The sequence below is a fragment of the Sorex araneus genome, chromosome 1 (genome assembly GCF_027595985.1).
Source record: "Sorex araneus isolate mSorAra2 chromosome 1, mSorAra2.pri, whole genome shotgun sequence".
In the NCBI taxonomy this organism is placed as follows: Eukaryota; Metazoa; Chordata; class Mammalia; order Eulipotyphla; family Soricidae; genus Sorex; species Sorex araneus.
The window spans coordinates 370577355-370594000 of record NC_073302.1 but is presented as its reverse complement, the minus strand read 5'-3'; the positions used below and the strand labels follow the sequence as shown (position 1 = coordinate 370594000).

General features: G+C 36.0%; 1 protein-coding gene across 1 annotated transcript in view; it reads left to right on the top strand.

Moving 5' to 3' along the window:
* The window catches only part of ABCB5 (ATP binding cassette subfamily B member 5), a 115304-nt gene that overhangs the window by 16255 nt on the left and 82403 nt on the right, over positions 1–16646 (top strand). The window contains exons 5-12 of the mRNA XM_004604094.2: positions 3884–4075; positions 4159–4330; positions 5093–5217; positions 5297–5474; positions 7071–7184; positions 7497–7607; positions 10491–10616; positions 12882–13085. Coding sequence (XP_004604151.2) covers positions 3884–4075; positions 4159–4330; positions 5093–5217; positions 5297–5474; positions 7071–7184; positions 7497–7607; positions 10491–10616; positions 12882–13085 — 1222 coding nt within the window. The remainder of the gene's footprint in view (positions 1–3883; positions 4076–4158; positions 4331–5092; positions 5218–5296; positions 5475–7070; positions 7185–7496; positions 7608–10490; positions 10617–12881; positions 13086–16646) is intronic.

Genomic DNA, 16646 nt, shown 5'->3' with positions numbered 1-16646 from the left:
TTGCATGTGGCTGCGGCTGACCCAGGTTCGATTCCTCCACCCCTCTCAGAGAGCCCGGCAAGCTACCAAGAGTATCTCGCCCGCATGGCAGAGCCTGGCAAGCTACCCGTGGCATATTCGGTATGCCAAAAACAGTAACAATAAGTCTCACAATGGAGACGTTACTGGTGCCTGCTTGAGCAAATCAATGAGCAAAGTTATGACAGTGATACAGTGATACAGTGATTAATTTATTGCTGTTTAACTGGCAGCTAATAACTTTATAATTTATACTCAAAATTTATATTTAACCAATACACATATTTTCTCCTTACTGTTCATCTCAGCTTTCTTGCATTTTGACAACATTGATGAAACTTCATGGCTTTCAAACACTTGATGTTTGAAAGCCATTTAAAATACTGAACAGAAGAAGAAAAACTTGTAACTTTATAAACAGAAATAAGACAAAGCGTTGTATGCTTGTTCAACCACAGCTAGAAACATGTAATGTTGGGCAAACCAAATGGAGTTTGCTTTTTTTTAAAATCGATAGCACAGCATGTTTGGGTGTTTGCCTTGCATGTGGCCTACCCAGGTTCGATTCCTCTGTCCCTCTTGGAGAGCCCGGCAAGCTATGGAGAGTATCCCGCCCCCACAGCAGAGCCTGGCTAGCTACCGGTGGTGTATTTGATATGCCAAAAACAGTAACAACAAGTCTCACAATGGAGACATTACTGGTGTCAGCTCAAGCAAATAGATGAGCAACTGGACTATAGTGCTACAGTGTATATATCTGCAAATAACAGTGAAAACATGCCAAGGGAGTTGGAAAGCAGGCTTATTTGCATAAACAAAATCTTGGAATAATGAGACTAGATTGTACTTTCCACTTGTCATTTTCCACAGTACTTCATTGTCTTAGACTTTTAAGTACCTAATTGGCCATTTTTCTATGTTCTTTGCAGGACCTTCTTCATTCCAAATTCTGTAATTTTTTTAATTTATTTTATTGAACCACCATGTAGAAAATTACAATGCTTTCAGGCTTAAGTCTTAGTCATACAATGCTGAAACAACCATCCCTTCACCAGTGCCCATATCCCACCACCGAAAAAAAAAAAAACCCACAGTACGCCTCCCATCCCGCCCACCCCTGCAACCCCACCCTTATAACTGATAAATTTCACTTTACTTTCTATTTACTTTGGTTACATTAAATATTTCAACACAATCCTCACCATTATTGTTAGGAGCACCCCACTAGAGTGAGACCTGTTGTGAAGGGAAATGAGGTCGGCCGCGTGGTTTTGGATTTCTGTACTTTAACAACTAAGTCCAGGGAGATTTCTTTCGGATATTCGATCATTGCAAGCTTGTAAACCCCATCTGTGTTTGCCATAATATGGCGTCCCCACGCCCTTCATCCCCGGGAAGGGACAGGCGAGAGAGAGAAATACCTTTCCCCTCCTGGGCGGGCATGGGGTCTCGGCTTGGTTCTCAGGCTGGAGACATTCTGCAAGTAGCTGCCCATGTTGAATTTGGTTCAGCTGGGTCTGGATTCACGCTCATGCAGCTGCAGAGGAGCCGCACATGCGTGCGGCCCCGGGGTCACATCTCAGTGGAGGCAAATTCTGTAATTTTTATTTAAAGTTCTCTCCTAATCTATTTTCTACATTTCATCTGTCCCTTTGCAGTTATCTCAAGCACCCATTTGTTTTAATTGCTACCTATAAGCAGATGACTTTCAGTTCACATCTCCACCCTTGATCCCTCTCATTTTAAACTTCTCACTTGATCTCCACTTTGATGCTTAATGGCTAGCTCAGACTCAGGCATCTCATGTTTCAATCTAAACTCTTGCTATCTCCTGCTCATCTATTTATTTCCCAATCTCCAGTATCTTTGAAGAGCATCCCATGTCCTCAAATCAGGTTGTTCAAATAAAATCTAAGGATTTTTTTCTTTATGTGTTCCCTTCCAATATCCCTTACTTCTAGGATACTAGAAAATTCTGCTTGTTGTATTTCTAAAACATATTTAGAATCTGTTCTTTTCATTGCATATTAGCTGGTACCTATGTTTATCCAAATTCTAAACCTCCTCCTGTTGAGTATTACAAAAGCCCCGTAACTAAACATTTCAATTGTTATTATCTTTCTCCATTCTTCACTAAGGAATTACAGGGAGCTCTTTAAGAAATTGTACAGATAAGGTCCCCCCATGCTTTTATCCTTCGATGTTCTTATGTTTCTTTTGTGATAACACCTGTTCAGTATACCGTGACTAAAAGTCCTACAATATGCCAAACTCCCTAATCTAATCATTTTATAACACTGTGGATTTCTTTTGTTCCTAGAACATAAAAGACATTTTTTTGCCTCTGAATTTATTGTTTCTTCCCTAGAATGCTATTCTTACTTTTTTTTCTTACTGAATGCATTTCACTTTTTGGTTCCCAGATCTTTGTCTCAGGGAAATATTTCTTAACCATCCTATCTTTACCAACTCTCCCAATCTACCTTCACCTACCAGTTATTCTATTTTCTGTTACCATTTATTTATTTCATAAAAGCTGATATTTCTCTTTGTGCATTGCTTTTCCTCTGATCATAGTAAACTCTTCATGATTTAATACTATCTTGCATATTTCTGTATATTTAGAATGTCATACATACTGAGCACCCAACATAAGATTATGAAATGACTTGATTTCTTAGTGATATCCTATTGCTACAGATAGTATACTTTCATCTCTTTCATTATTAATTTCATAATCTAATATAAGCTAATGATCATCCACTTTGTATATATTTCCTTAGCATAAATTTCTTAAGTTGAATTTCATATTAACTATACTTGCATATATTTAATCATTAAACATTTGCTCATATGGCTACTGTTATTCTTTTCTTTTATAATTTCCTTGAAAGCTTTTTATGTTTTTGTCTCCTTCCCATTTGTATGTTGTTTGTTATTGTTGTTATTGTGACTTTTGTTGTTGTTGTGTTGATCAGGAGTGCAACATCTGGTTTTGGTGCTCACTCAACTGTCCACAGTACCTGCTGGAGGTTACACTCTTCAATTGTGGTTTAGTTTTCCCCTCCATTTTATTTAAATACCATGGTTTACAAAGTTATTTGTATGACTTTTGTTGCAGGCATTAGACTAGTATGTCTTGACCCTTCTCTTTCACATACAACTTTCCACACATAATTTGTTTTTTCAATTAAAGTATTTCTGATTAAAATTACTTGAAGACGGCCAAAGAAATAGAACATAGGTTAAAGTACTTGCCTTCAACACAGTTGACCAGTTTTGATCCCTGGCACCACAGTACTGCCAAGAGTGACCCTTGAGCACAGGTCCAGGAGTTAAGACGTGAGCACCACTGGATATGGCCTAGACCCCTCTGCCCCGAAAATACTGAAAAGAAGATGCAATACTAAAATTCTGAAATCCGAAAATACTGAAAGAAGATACAAATGCCAACTTTGCCCTAAAATACAGGTTCTACTCATACTGAAAGAGAGATGAACTCTAGATATCCTAGACGGGAAAAACTAGATTATTACACTTAGTATACAACTTTTCTTATGACAGTTTACTTTTATACATTCTAGCATAAATTCTCTCAACCAAATATGATATATTTCTTTATGTTGTATAGAAAGAAAAGTTGTGGGGCTGGAGCAATAGTACAGAGGTTAGGAGGTTTGCCTTGCACACAGCCAACCCGAGTTCAATTCCCAGCATCCCACATGGTCCCCTGAGCACTGCCAAGAGTGATTCCTGAGTGCAAAGCCAGAAGTAACCCCTGAGCATCGCCGGGTGTGACCCAAAAAGAAAAAAAAAGAAAAGTTGTACTTTAGTTTTAGTAATATTTTCAATAATCTCTTTTCAGATTAACCCTGTATTATGTTGGAGTAGGAGTTGCTGCCTTGGTGTTTGGCTACATACAGATTTCTTTTTGGGTTATGGCTGCAGCACGACAAACCAGAAGAATTCGAAAACAACTTTTTCATTCAATCTTGGCACAAGACATCAGCTGGTTTGACAGCTGTGAGATTGGTGAATTTAACACTCGCATGACAGAGTAAGAGGATAGCTGTGTGTTATCCAACATCCAACTTTAGGCTATAACATACAAAATACCTAATTTTATGTATTTTGTTTCAGTGATATCAACAAAATTAATGATGGTATTGGAGACAAGATTGCTCTGTTGTTTCAAAACATATCTACTTTTTTAATTGGCCTGACAATTGGTTTGGTAAAGGGCTGGAAACTCACGCTGGTAACCTTGTCCACATCTCCTCTTATAATTGCTTCTGTGGCCATGTTTTCTAAGGTAGGCAAGCAAACTTAACATAGAGTTGACTGGAAGCTGTAGTGTAAACTAGATTTTCTTTCAAAGTTTAATAAAAGACATTTATTTTTATATATCCAAAAATCTATATGTGCCACAAACATTTTTACTATGTTCACCTTTCTATCTTCAAGTTATTTACTACAGTGAGATTAAGCCTTAGCACTAATTAACATGAAAAACACTCATCTTCATTTAACAGACAAATGCAATTTCAAATGATGCATGAATAAAAGATTATGCCACTGTACACAAGATGCTGGCAGAGCATTGTGTGTCTTAAATAACTAATATACAATAGTTCCTGCCTTTTCCACAGTTTAGCTTACTCAGGGTTTAATTCCCAGTACAGTACTCCCCACTCCCCTTTCCCACACCCCTCCTCTGCCCTGCGCACACACACACACACACACACACACACATACACACACACTCATGTACATGCACACACACACAAAAAAAAAACAGAAAATAGAAGACCTCTACTAATAGAAGAAAAGGTACAGTTTGATTTTAAGTTACGTTAGACCAAGATCTTTAACAACATTATTATAATTATAGAGTTACTTTTTAAGCTTCTCTGTCCATTAATTTCCACAATTGAAAATTGACTTCATTTGCTAATATGAACTACCTTTCAATAATAAAATTCTGTTACTCTAACTAAAACTTGAATTAAATTTTCTCCACATTGTTACCATTCCAGGATCCTATTTGGTTAACCATGGTTGTGGCTTATTGCAGATAGTCATCTCATTGACTAGTAAAGAACTTAATGCTTATTCCAAAGCGGGTGCTGTAGCTGAAGAGGTTTTGTCATCAGTCCGTACAGTCATAGCCTTTGGGGCCCAGGAGAAAGAAATTCAAAGGTCTGTTCCTTTCATTTTAATCATATGTTCTCGGTTTTATTTTTCCAAAGGCTATTACATTGTGTTTTATCTTCGTAAGGTATACAAAGAATCTGAAAGATGCAAAGGATGTTGGCATCAAAAAGGCTATAGTTTCAAAACTCTCTCTTGGTGCTGTGTACTTCTTCATGAATGGAACCTATGGACTTGCTTTTTGGTACGGAACCTCCTTGATTCTTAGAGGAGAACCTGGTTATACCATTGGAACTGTTCTTGCTGTAAGTCTTGTTTAAGAACAAAGGCAACATGTGTAGATTGTTTTCTTGCCAAGAATTTAGTTTAAAAAATCATCTTTGAGTGACAGTAAATATCCAAAGAATATTTTTAACAAATATTTCTTCTCTCCAAATTTTACACATGCTTTTAAGTTGGTTAAAAGTTATCAATTGATATAGTTATGTCAATTTATGTATAAATTATAGTTATAAACTGACATCATTTATTTATCCAACATTTCTCTAAGAGCTTTGTGCTTTTCCTAGAGTTTTCATTATTTACCAATCAGAAAAATGAAACATTTCCTTTTGGTCTTGCTGAGATAAGATGGCACTCTATACTGACCTTGCAAGAAGTCTTCCCTAAGGAAATAGTTTGTAGGTTAGGGTCTGCAGCACTTTGTCTGTGTAGTGTATAGTAATCTCAAAGTACAGTGGAAGCAGTTCTGTCCAATGTCAAAATTTATATATTATACTTCTCATTTGACCTTCCCATTCTACACAGCTTTTTTTCTCTTTCAATAAAAGTCATATCTTGAAGAGATAGTTTTTAGTCTTAGGAGTTGTACATTAAATTATAATCTGTTTAGTTATCCTCTTAAATTTCATCAATAAATTGATCAGTTAATGTTTAAGAAACTTTGTCTTATTTAGTGAATTGATCTGGTCTATATATGTCACTTCTCATTTAGCTTCCCCATTCTTTGTAGGTTCTTTTACCTTACAATTAAAGACATGTTTTTAATTTAAAGGTTTTAATCATTAAGACCTTAAGCTATTTATTTCATGTTAATGAAACAAGTATGAGAAATTTTGGGTGTATCCTTACCCTCCAATTTATGTGTAACTGAGGACAAATAATTTGTTAAGCTTTAGCTTCCTCATCTATAAGCTAAAAAAAAAAAGCTATAAGCTTTTTACCTGGCTTTTGCAAAGATACGTCAGTCTGGAAATTGGCATACACCTATGAATAAAACAATCAGAATGTTTGGTTATAAATAGCTCAATGTCTCTAAGCTTGTGAAATCTATCACATTCTTATAACCATTTCACATTCTTCTTATAACTTTATCACATTCTTCTTATAAGCGGGGCTGGAGAGATAGTAAAGCTTCTAAGGCACTTGCCTTGCATGGGGCAGACCCAGGTTCATTCTCTCACTACACACGGTTTCCTGAGCAGAGCCAGAAATAAGGCCTGAGCACTGCTGGATGTGACTCCAAAACTAAAATGAAATTAAGTTATATCAAATAAATAGAACCTCAAGCAATTGACCAACACAGACACAGATGCAAGTGTAATTCACATCCTCACCAAATCAAATTCACTTATAACCAGCACTCCTCAGTAAGCAGATTTCCCGCATTCCACAAATGTTACAGGAGGTGTTAAAATCAAGTCTTAGAAATATTAAAAGTTGTTCCACAATAGAAAAAGAATGAGTATATGCAGGTTGCCTGGTATTTCCTATATATTTCCAGCCACATTTTTCTATAATGTCTCTAATACTTTTCTATGAATCTAAGCCAAGTTTTCACTTTATTCTAGTGTCTCCATTACATAACTGAGGAAAGATAAATATCTTTTTGTTTCCAATAGGTTTTCTTTAATGTAATCCATAGTAGTTATTGCATAGGTGCAGCAGCATCTAACTTTGAAAACTTCACTATAGCCCGAGGAGCTGCCTTTAATATTTTCCAGGTTATTGATAAGGTAAGATTTCTAATTGCTTTAACTATAACTATCATTACTACAAGAAGGACAAAAATATTGGCAAAATTCATTTCACCAAAAGCAAAAGATAGCCAAAATTTATGCTGGCCAGTTGGCAATTAAAAAAAATAACATTATTTTAACCCTCAAGAAGCAAATTATAAATTATTGAAATCTTCATATCTAACTTAATATACTTCTAAAATAAGAAAGGGTGATGTAAAAGGAAGATATCTTCAAACTTGTTTTAGGACGTGTAGAGTTAGTTTAATTCCTTGAAGATTTTTAATATCGCCTCTATTTTTTGCCAAGAAACCCAATATAGGTAACTTTTCAACAACAGGATATAAACCTGAATGCATAGAAGGAAATGTGGAATTTAAAAATGTTTCTTTCAGTTATCCATCAAGGCCATCTGTCAAGGTAGGTTAAATTTAATTGTAAAACTTTACCATTTTATTATATGATCTTCTAATAGTTAAAATATTCTTTTATGAGATTGTTTAGAATCACTTTACTTTTATAAAAATCTATCCACTTTGCCTAGAAACTAACATAGAGATAGAGAAAGGACAGAAGGAAAGAAGGAAGCTTAGTAATGGAGAAATAACTCTAGGAGAGCTCAATCTTTTCTCTAGTTAATTGACTAATGCATTTTCAACTTCAGAATTTTCTCCAAACTAACGCATAACCAAGATGTTTTGGTGATTCCATTACTGATGATACCACCTATTATTGGTGGCCCCAATATGTTAACCCACTCAACATAAATATCTCATTTTAGGAATTGGAGTGATAGTACGCAGGAAAGGCACTTATTTTACTTTACCAGCTGAGATTCAATCCCTGGCACTTCATATAGTCCCCCAAGAACTGCCAGTGATCTTCAAATGCAGAGACAAGAGTAATGTTTGAGGACCACAGGCAACCCCAAAACAAACCCAAAAATCAGTAATAATAAGTAGCTCATTTTACCCTCCTAGTTTCTAGATTCTAATCTGTGTGTTATGCAAATATTGTACCATTCCCCTTTCCTCTAGTGCTTTTAGTATTTTGGGTTTCTGTGCCTAATTAATATCCTTTGTTTCTTTCTCTCTCTCTCTCTCTCTTTCTCTCTCTCTCTTTCTCTCTCTCTTTCTATTTTTTTCTCTCTCTCTTTGTTCTGTTAGATTTCTCAATACAATAACTACTGTTAAAGATTTCAAATAAAAGACCAATACATATCCATCTCATAGAAAAAGGACATGATTTTAAGTGAAGCTGATAAGATTATTAATTCCACTAACCTCTATGCCTTTTAAAGTATCTAGATATTGCAACAAAATTCTCATCTAAAAAGCATCTACCTACTCCTTTCTGTTTTTTTCTGTGTGAAATGTTCTTTTCAAATCTTTTTTTTTGATTTTTTAATTTAATTACCACTATTGAAAAAGTCTTGTGATTTACATTTATCTGGATATAAAGAAGTATTTCTAGTCTGTAACCACATTTGGGTTGATTTCCTGGAGACTTAAGCACCAACTGTGCTATTATAATGCATGAGAAAGAACTTTTGAAACATAACCCCTTGGTTAAGGTAAGAAAAACAAGTTGTTATTTTCTTTTGGTTAGTGGGCCACACCCTGCTGTGCTCAGGGCATACTCCTGACTTTGCACTTACTCTTGACAGGCTGGGGGAACATTTTGGGGTGCCTGGACTTGAACCCGAATCAGTAGCCTGCCATGAAATGCCTTACCCACTATGCTCTCTCTCCAGCCACAAGAATGAATTTTTAAAAGTCCATCCACTTCAATTTTTTTAACTGATTATTTTAATCACTGTCACTGTCATCCCATTGTTCATCTATTTACTTGAGTAGGCACCAGTAACGTCTCTATTCCTCCCAGCCCTGAGATTTTAGCAGCCTCTCCTTACTCGTTTTTCTCAATGATTGGGGGCTCTTTTCAGGGTCAGGGGAATGAGACCTGTTATTGTTACTGTATTTGGCATATAAAAACCTCAAAAATAAATGTGAATGTGGAAGAAGGGGGGACTTCCAATGATACCTCCACCACTTTTAGAACACTTTTTCCTTTTTAACCCTTTGGAGGTTTCCTGTTGGCTTATATAAAGAGTATTTCTTTACAATGGGAGATCAAAGTAGGAGGATCCAAGTGGAGATTTCCTGGGTAGGAGTCAAAACTCATACAAGCATAGGGGGCCGGAGCGATAGTACAGCGGGTAGGGCGTTTGCCTTGCACGCTGCCGACCCGGGTTCGATCCCCAGCATCCCATATGGTCCCCCAAGCACAGCAGGAGTAATTCCTGAGTGCAAAGCCAGGAGTAACCCCTGAGTATTGCTGGGTGTGACCCAAAAAGCAAAAAAAAAAAAAAAACTTATACAAGCATAAGCAAAAATGTTGATGGTTTCTAAGTGTGTTTGCTATTGTCATTTCAGTAGGATAATTATTTATGAGACTTCCCTCACATTGCAGACCCCTGAGACAATAAATTCTGGTAAATAAGATCCAGTTAGTGAGAAAAAGTTAAAGTTCTCCCCCTCATTGAATTGTCCCCATGATATGTACTATTAGAGATTTTTAATGATGCTAACCCATGTAGGAGCACAGAAAGGGTCTTGTCAGTTACTTTATTTTGAAATATATTTTGCAAAATAAATTTTTGCAAAATTTATTTTGCAAAGATATATTTTGCATATTTTTCACTATATGCAAAGACAGGATCTCTTTAAATAGCTTACAAAGATAGTGCAGCGAGATCATACAGCACGTAAGGTTTACCTTGCATGCAACCAACACAGTTCAATCACCCATATCCCATACAGCCCTCTGAGCCTGCCAAGAGTGATCCCTAAGCACAAGGCCAAGAATAAGCCCTGAGCATGGGTGGGTGTGCCCCCCCAAAACAAACTAAATACATAACTTACAAAGATAACTATAAACTTTCCTTCAGGTGAGGCAAATTAAAAGATAAGGCTTTCATTACCTGATAGTTATAAAATTCACATAAATTATTTCTGTTGAAATGTAAATGGGTTTCTGTGCCTAATTAATATTCTACAAGTACTACTAAAGATTAACTGTATACAGAAATATGAGAAGTGATTCTCTTATTATTGTTTTCCAAAATTATGTAGGTCGTTAATTTAAATGTCTATGAAACAAACATAGCATAAGATCTAGATTTGTTAAGTGTCAAAATAATTTGATTTTGCTTTTTATTATTTGCTAAATTTCTCAAACTATGTAAATCATATTCTCTCTTATCTTGTTTGTGGAATGTCCCCCCAAAAAAACTTTGAAAAGATTCTGAAAGGTATGAACCTCAAAATTAAGTCTGGAGAGACAGTGGCCTTGGTTGGTCCCAATGGCAGTGGGAAGAGTACAGCAGTCCAACTCCTGCAGAGATTATATGACCCTGAAGATGGCTATGTAAGTGCAACTAGTATCACTGTATCACTGTCATCCTGTTAATCATCGATTTGCTTGAGCAGGCCCAGTAATATCTCCATTCGTCCTGGTCCTGAGATTTTAGCAGACTCTCTTGACTCGTCCTTCCCAATGGTGCCGCGTTAGAGGCTCTTCAGGGTCAGGGGAATGAGACCCATCTTTGTTACTGTATTTGGCATATGAATGCACCATGGGGAGCTTGCCATGTTCTCCCCTGTGTGGGCAGTAAATTCTTGGTAGCTTGCCAGGTTCTCTAAGAGGGAGAACTAGGCTATCAGATATATCCTGGCCGCATTGCTTTCGGGAGTTTGGTTTTATAGTCTCTGGATGTTGGCCTTTGATGGGATTACTGGGGGCAGTTTCTGGGTGTGACTGCCTAGCTACTGGAAAATGGGGAATCTGGGTGGAAAAGGCCCAGTCCCTATCCGAGCAGCCTTGAAGATCTCAGCCCCGGGTTCTGCACACCTGGGTTCCTCTGCTGGTTTTTTCATGCATGAGGTTCATCCAAATGTGTGAAGAGTGGGAGCTAGCAATACCTCATACAGTTCACACAACAGGCTTTTGATATACCACCTATTACAAGAGCATAATTTTATCAACATTTTGTTCTTACTAGTGCAACTAAGCAAGAAGACATCCATTTTTTCCCTATATAATTATCACCAAACAAATATTTATTGAGTGCCAGTTATATGCCAGGCACTGTCTTTGATTCTGAGGATACATTGGTAAATAAAAACTTCCACTTTATCAGGTTTGCATTCTAATAAGAAGAGAGAGACAACAAATAAAATAAGTAAATTATATAGTCTATTAGAAGGTAATAATGCTGTGGAGGAAAATTGCACAGTAATTTATAGTACCCAGAATTTAACGAGAATTTGTTTTTAAAAACAGAAAAAAATGGTATCTGTGTTTTAAAAAGAAAAAGGAATGTGCATTTGGGGGCCAGGATGATGACTCAAAGGACTGTAGCACACGCTTTGCATATGAGAACTCTGGGTTCAGTAGCCCCAAGCTCTGTTGGGTGTGAGCCAAAAAGAAGAAACACTCATTTATTTTCTGTCATCCACAATATTGCACTTAAATTTCTCTACCTTGTAAATAGCATAAACAATGAAACTATAATAGTAACAGGAGCTTAATTCTTAATATACCTATCTGAATTTTTTTTTTTTGCTTTTTGGGTCACACACAGCAGTGCACAGGGGTTACTCCTAGATCTGCACTGCTGGGGGACCACATGGGATGCTGGGAATCGAACCTGGGTCGGCCGCATGCAAGGCAAACGCCCTACCCGCTGTGCTATTGCTCCAGCCCCCCCATCTGAATTTTTAATTGTTATTTTTAAAAGAAAAAATCTACTCTCCTAGAGCCTGGTTTCATTTCACTTTTCTTCTGAAGTCTTCAAACCAGATAATGCTAGAATCAGGTGCCCATGTTAACATTGCATAGGTAAATCACCTAGGGAGACTCTCTGAGTTGTAATTATTAAATTTTGGCTTTGTCACAGGAATGTTTGGGTTTGGAAAATGGAACTGTCTATGGAAGATAGTGTTCAATTACTATTATTTATAGCAATAAATAAAAGACAATTTTACTTTTACGGGGTAATAAGATTTTGAAAAGGATTAAGAAAGGATATTTTCTTTAAAAAGTAAAAGCTGGGGCCGGAGCGATAGCACAGCAGGTAGGGCGTTTGCCTTGCACGCGGCCGACCCTGGTTCGATCCCCAGCATCCCATATGGTTCCCCAAGCACCGCCAGGAGTAGTTCCTGAGTGCAAAGCCAGGAGTAACCCCTGTGCATCGCCGGGTGTGACCCAAAAAGCAAAAAAAAATAAAAATAAAAAAAATAAAAAGTAAAAGCTTATATGAGTCTTATAATAACATAACTGAAATTTTCTAAACATGTCTACAAAAATTGTGACTCCTAGAGAAATATCCTTAAGATACCTATATACCAAAAAAGTCTGTTACAATATATAATACTATAAATCTTTTGTCAAAATATAGTCAGTCTAGTGGTACTTTAATCATAATAGATAACATTCTGAAGAGGTGAGGGATTTTAAACTTACACGTATAGTCTTATTAATGTTACCTCAATTTTTTTAAAAAAATTGAATATTCAGCTTTCATTCTTGAAATACATTGCTTCTCAGCTTCTGCTTTGGACTACTTAAATAATCCTCTTAAACCAGTATAGTGAAAACATCACAGCATGACTCATTCCTCTGAATTGGCAGATCATGGTGGATGGTAATGACATAAGAACTTTAAATGTACAGCATTATCGAGAATGTATTGGAGTCGTCAGCCAAGAACCTGTTTTGTTTGGGACCAGCATTAGTAACAACATTAAATATGGACGAGAAGGTGTGACTGATGAAGAGGTTGAAAAAGCAGCAAAGGAAGCCTATGCTTATGATTTTATAATGGAGTTTCCCAATGTAAGTTCACTATATAGCCTATGTCCTTATGTTTAAGATAACACATTGCAATATTTCAAAATAAGGTAACAAAAGAATAACTTATACAAAGATGAGATTATCTTAGATGAGACATCTGTAAATAACTGAGTATGGTAACAAACTAAAGAAGAAATGCGTAATTGCAGGGTCCATTTTTCAATCACATTTAATTCTTACTATTTTTCACTACGAATGACAAAGGGGGGAGATATGTAAGAAAATAAAATAAACAAAATCATTACTGCAAGCTGTGTTTAGTCTCAAAATGTTGATATGTGAGGCCATCTTGTGGTTAAGAGAGAGAATATCATACTCTGTTGAAGTTGGTTCTGTGATAAGAAAAAAATAAACCTATTAGCAGTTACCATGTTTTAGAAATACATGGGGGAATAAAAAATGTGTGGAACAGTATTTGAAGAAATAAAACTCTTGGTTCTTTGACTGATCAGATCCTAATAACTATTTAGATTTGATAAAGAGGTATAAAACCACTTATTTACACTTCTGAAAGTATTTGTTCATGAGTTAACCCCTGGATTTAATGTGTGAAATACCATGTAAATATGAAAGGATCAAATTGAAATTCAATGCAGATAAAATGCCACTATCCCAGAAGACAACTTTAACAAATAGTTTAATTTTCATGAATATATTTTGCAAACCACACTCCACTCCCTGGATTTAAATGACATTGTTTCTTTTCTTCTTTTTTTTTTTTCAGTAGAAACATTCGCTGTACTAGTAATTACCTCCTTTCTAATTTTTTAGGATTGCAGTGAAGACAGTAAACTCACTGAAGGCTTGAGATCATTCTTTGCTTTGTGGTTTCATATACTTATTTTCTTTGACTTTTGTTACTTTCTATATCTTCCCTTCTTCAAAACACTGCCATTGATAATCCTGACTTTCCTGATTTGTAATTAGGAAGTTTTCTGATTCTCTTAGATTATATTATACCCCTTTACAAAAACTCCAATACTACTTAAATATGTCCCCTGATGTAAAGCTAATTATAAATAATAATGTAAATCTAATAACAAACTGATGATACAGCCCAACAAATTAAAGATACTAGCTTTTCCTAGGTTTGATCCATGCAATCAAAAAATAAAAATAAAATAGAAATTCTAGGTTATCATGATTGAAAACATGTTTAGCTAGAGAAATAAGAATAAGCGTAAGAATAAAAGTTTTGGAAGTTTTGGCTATTTTAGGTTGGTAAAAATTAGGGAAAGCTACGCTCAAAAGTATAAGTCTCTAATTCAATGATATATATACATGTATTTTTTTAATGGAGCCACCTGTAGCCAGGCTTGAAGGTAGAGAAGGACAGCAATATTTAGGCAATGTTTGCAATGTCACCCATTGGATAAGCAGTCCTAGCCCCAAAATACTTTTTAATTAATATAATAGGTTTAACTGATACTTAGTAGCCTTTTACCATAAATAACTATAGGACAGGCTAACATATAGGAGGCATAAAACAGTTGTTTTCAAGCATCGGATTCAAGGTAGTGCAGATTGATTTCTAAATGAAAAGAAACTCATAAACAAATGAAATCTATGGGGCTGGAGTGATAGCACAGCAGTAGGGCATTTGCCTTGCATGAGGCCAACCTAGGTTTGATTCTGATCATCACATATGGTCCCCCAGCACCTTGAGGAGTGATTCCTGAGTGCAGAGCGAGGAGTAACCCCTGTATATCGCCAGGTGCAACCTAAAAAGCAAAAAAAGAAAAGAAATGAAATTCACAGCATTCTGCCTGAGAATAAAATTCTGACATGTAGTTTAGTCAGAAAAATCCCAGAAAACCTTGGAAATTGGGCTGAATTAAGCAACTGGATAATCAGTAAGATGTTTTGGTTTGACATGGGGTTACGGGTGAGGCAAAGAGTTTCTGTAGGAGTCCTTGAGGTTTTGTGTTTGACTGTAAGACTACCCAAGATCTACCAGGAACAGCAGTTATAAAGCTAAAAGGCGAACAGAGTTACTGGAAGTCAAGCAGTGTGTATGTTGAAAGTATAGCTTAGCCAGAGTGGAGAGATCACTTTTACACCCTTTTAATACACCAGGCATATAACTAAAACACACACACACTCACACTCACGCACGCACGCGCACACACACACACACACACACACACACACACACAGAAGAGACACACGCACACGGTAGAAATAAAGAACACACCTCCGAGTAAGGCTGACTTTAGACCTGCCCTAACAAAGCCTAAAAAACCAAGCCAGGACAAGATTCCTAGAGACAGAATTTAGAGATCGGCTGCTGCCAAGTTTTGAGGCTTTCTATGTATCCACCCTAACAATGTGTAGAACTAATATCATACAAGCTCAAGATGGTCAGTCAGGATCTAAATTTCCTACTAGGACAAAAATCCAAATTTTCAGAAGAAAACAGAACCCAATCTGCCCAACATTTCATCCACTGGATTTAGTATATATACAATAACAGGATTTGAAAAGAAACAGGAAAATATGACCTATATGCAAGAAACCATTTACATACTTTTAAAACATTGCCATTTCATGGGGCCAGAGAAAACAGTATGGCATACAGACAACCGAGGTTCAATCTCTGACATCCCATATGGCCCTCTGTGCCCTGCTAGGAGTGATCCCTGAGTGCAAAGCCAGGAGGAACTCCTGAACACTGCCTGATATCCCCACCACAAAAATAACTGCCGTTTCAAAGAAAACATTGAATTATGTTCTCATATAGTATAATTAAATTCTAGAAATTAATAACATAAATATATATTATAATTCAGAAACATTTGAAAATTAATAAATATAGATTCTAAATAATATATGGCCACAGAGGAAGTCTTGAGGAAAATTAAAATCTATTTGGAACTAAAAAATGAAAAAGCACTATATCAATATTAGTGGAATATAATTGTAGCCTACATTAAGATGCTTGTATTATCAAAAACTTGTTTTAGAAAATAAAAATAACTCTAATCTATAAGCTTCATTTTCATCTTGAGAAACAAGTAAAAAAAAAAAACCTAGCAAGAAGGAGGAAGGAAATAATAGATTAGAGTATAAATTAATGAAACAGAAAACTAAAACAACATTAGAAACCATCATTGGAACCAAAATATGTTTATTTTAAGAGATCAATAAAATCTGTAAAACTATGTGAGCAAGACTTACACAAAACCAAGAAAGAGAACAGAAATTAACAATATCAGGAATGGAAGAAGTTACATCACTATTTTCACAAAGACATTAGTATAAGAATACTATGAAAAATGTTATACCTACAAATTTAACAGCTCAGATGAGAGTCAATTCTTTGAAAGACAAACTAATAAAACTCACTCTACAGGAAACTTTTAACCTTGATAAGACTTACAATGGTGAAAAATAGGCTGGATTTCTAGTCACAATAGTTACAGAAGAAATAGAAGTAGCAGAAACAGAGCATCAGATAACAAAACAGATGCTGGGGATTATGGCTCAAATTGTAGAGGACATATCTTCTATGGATTAGGCCTAGATTTACTCCCTGGCATTGCC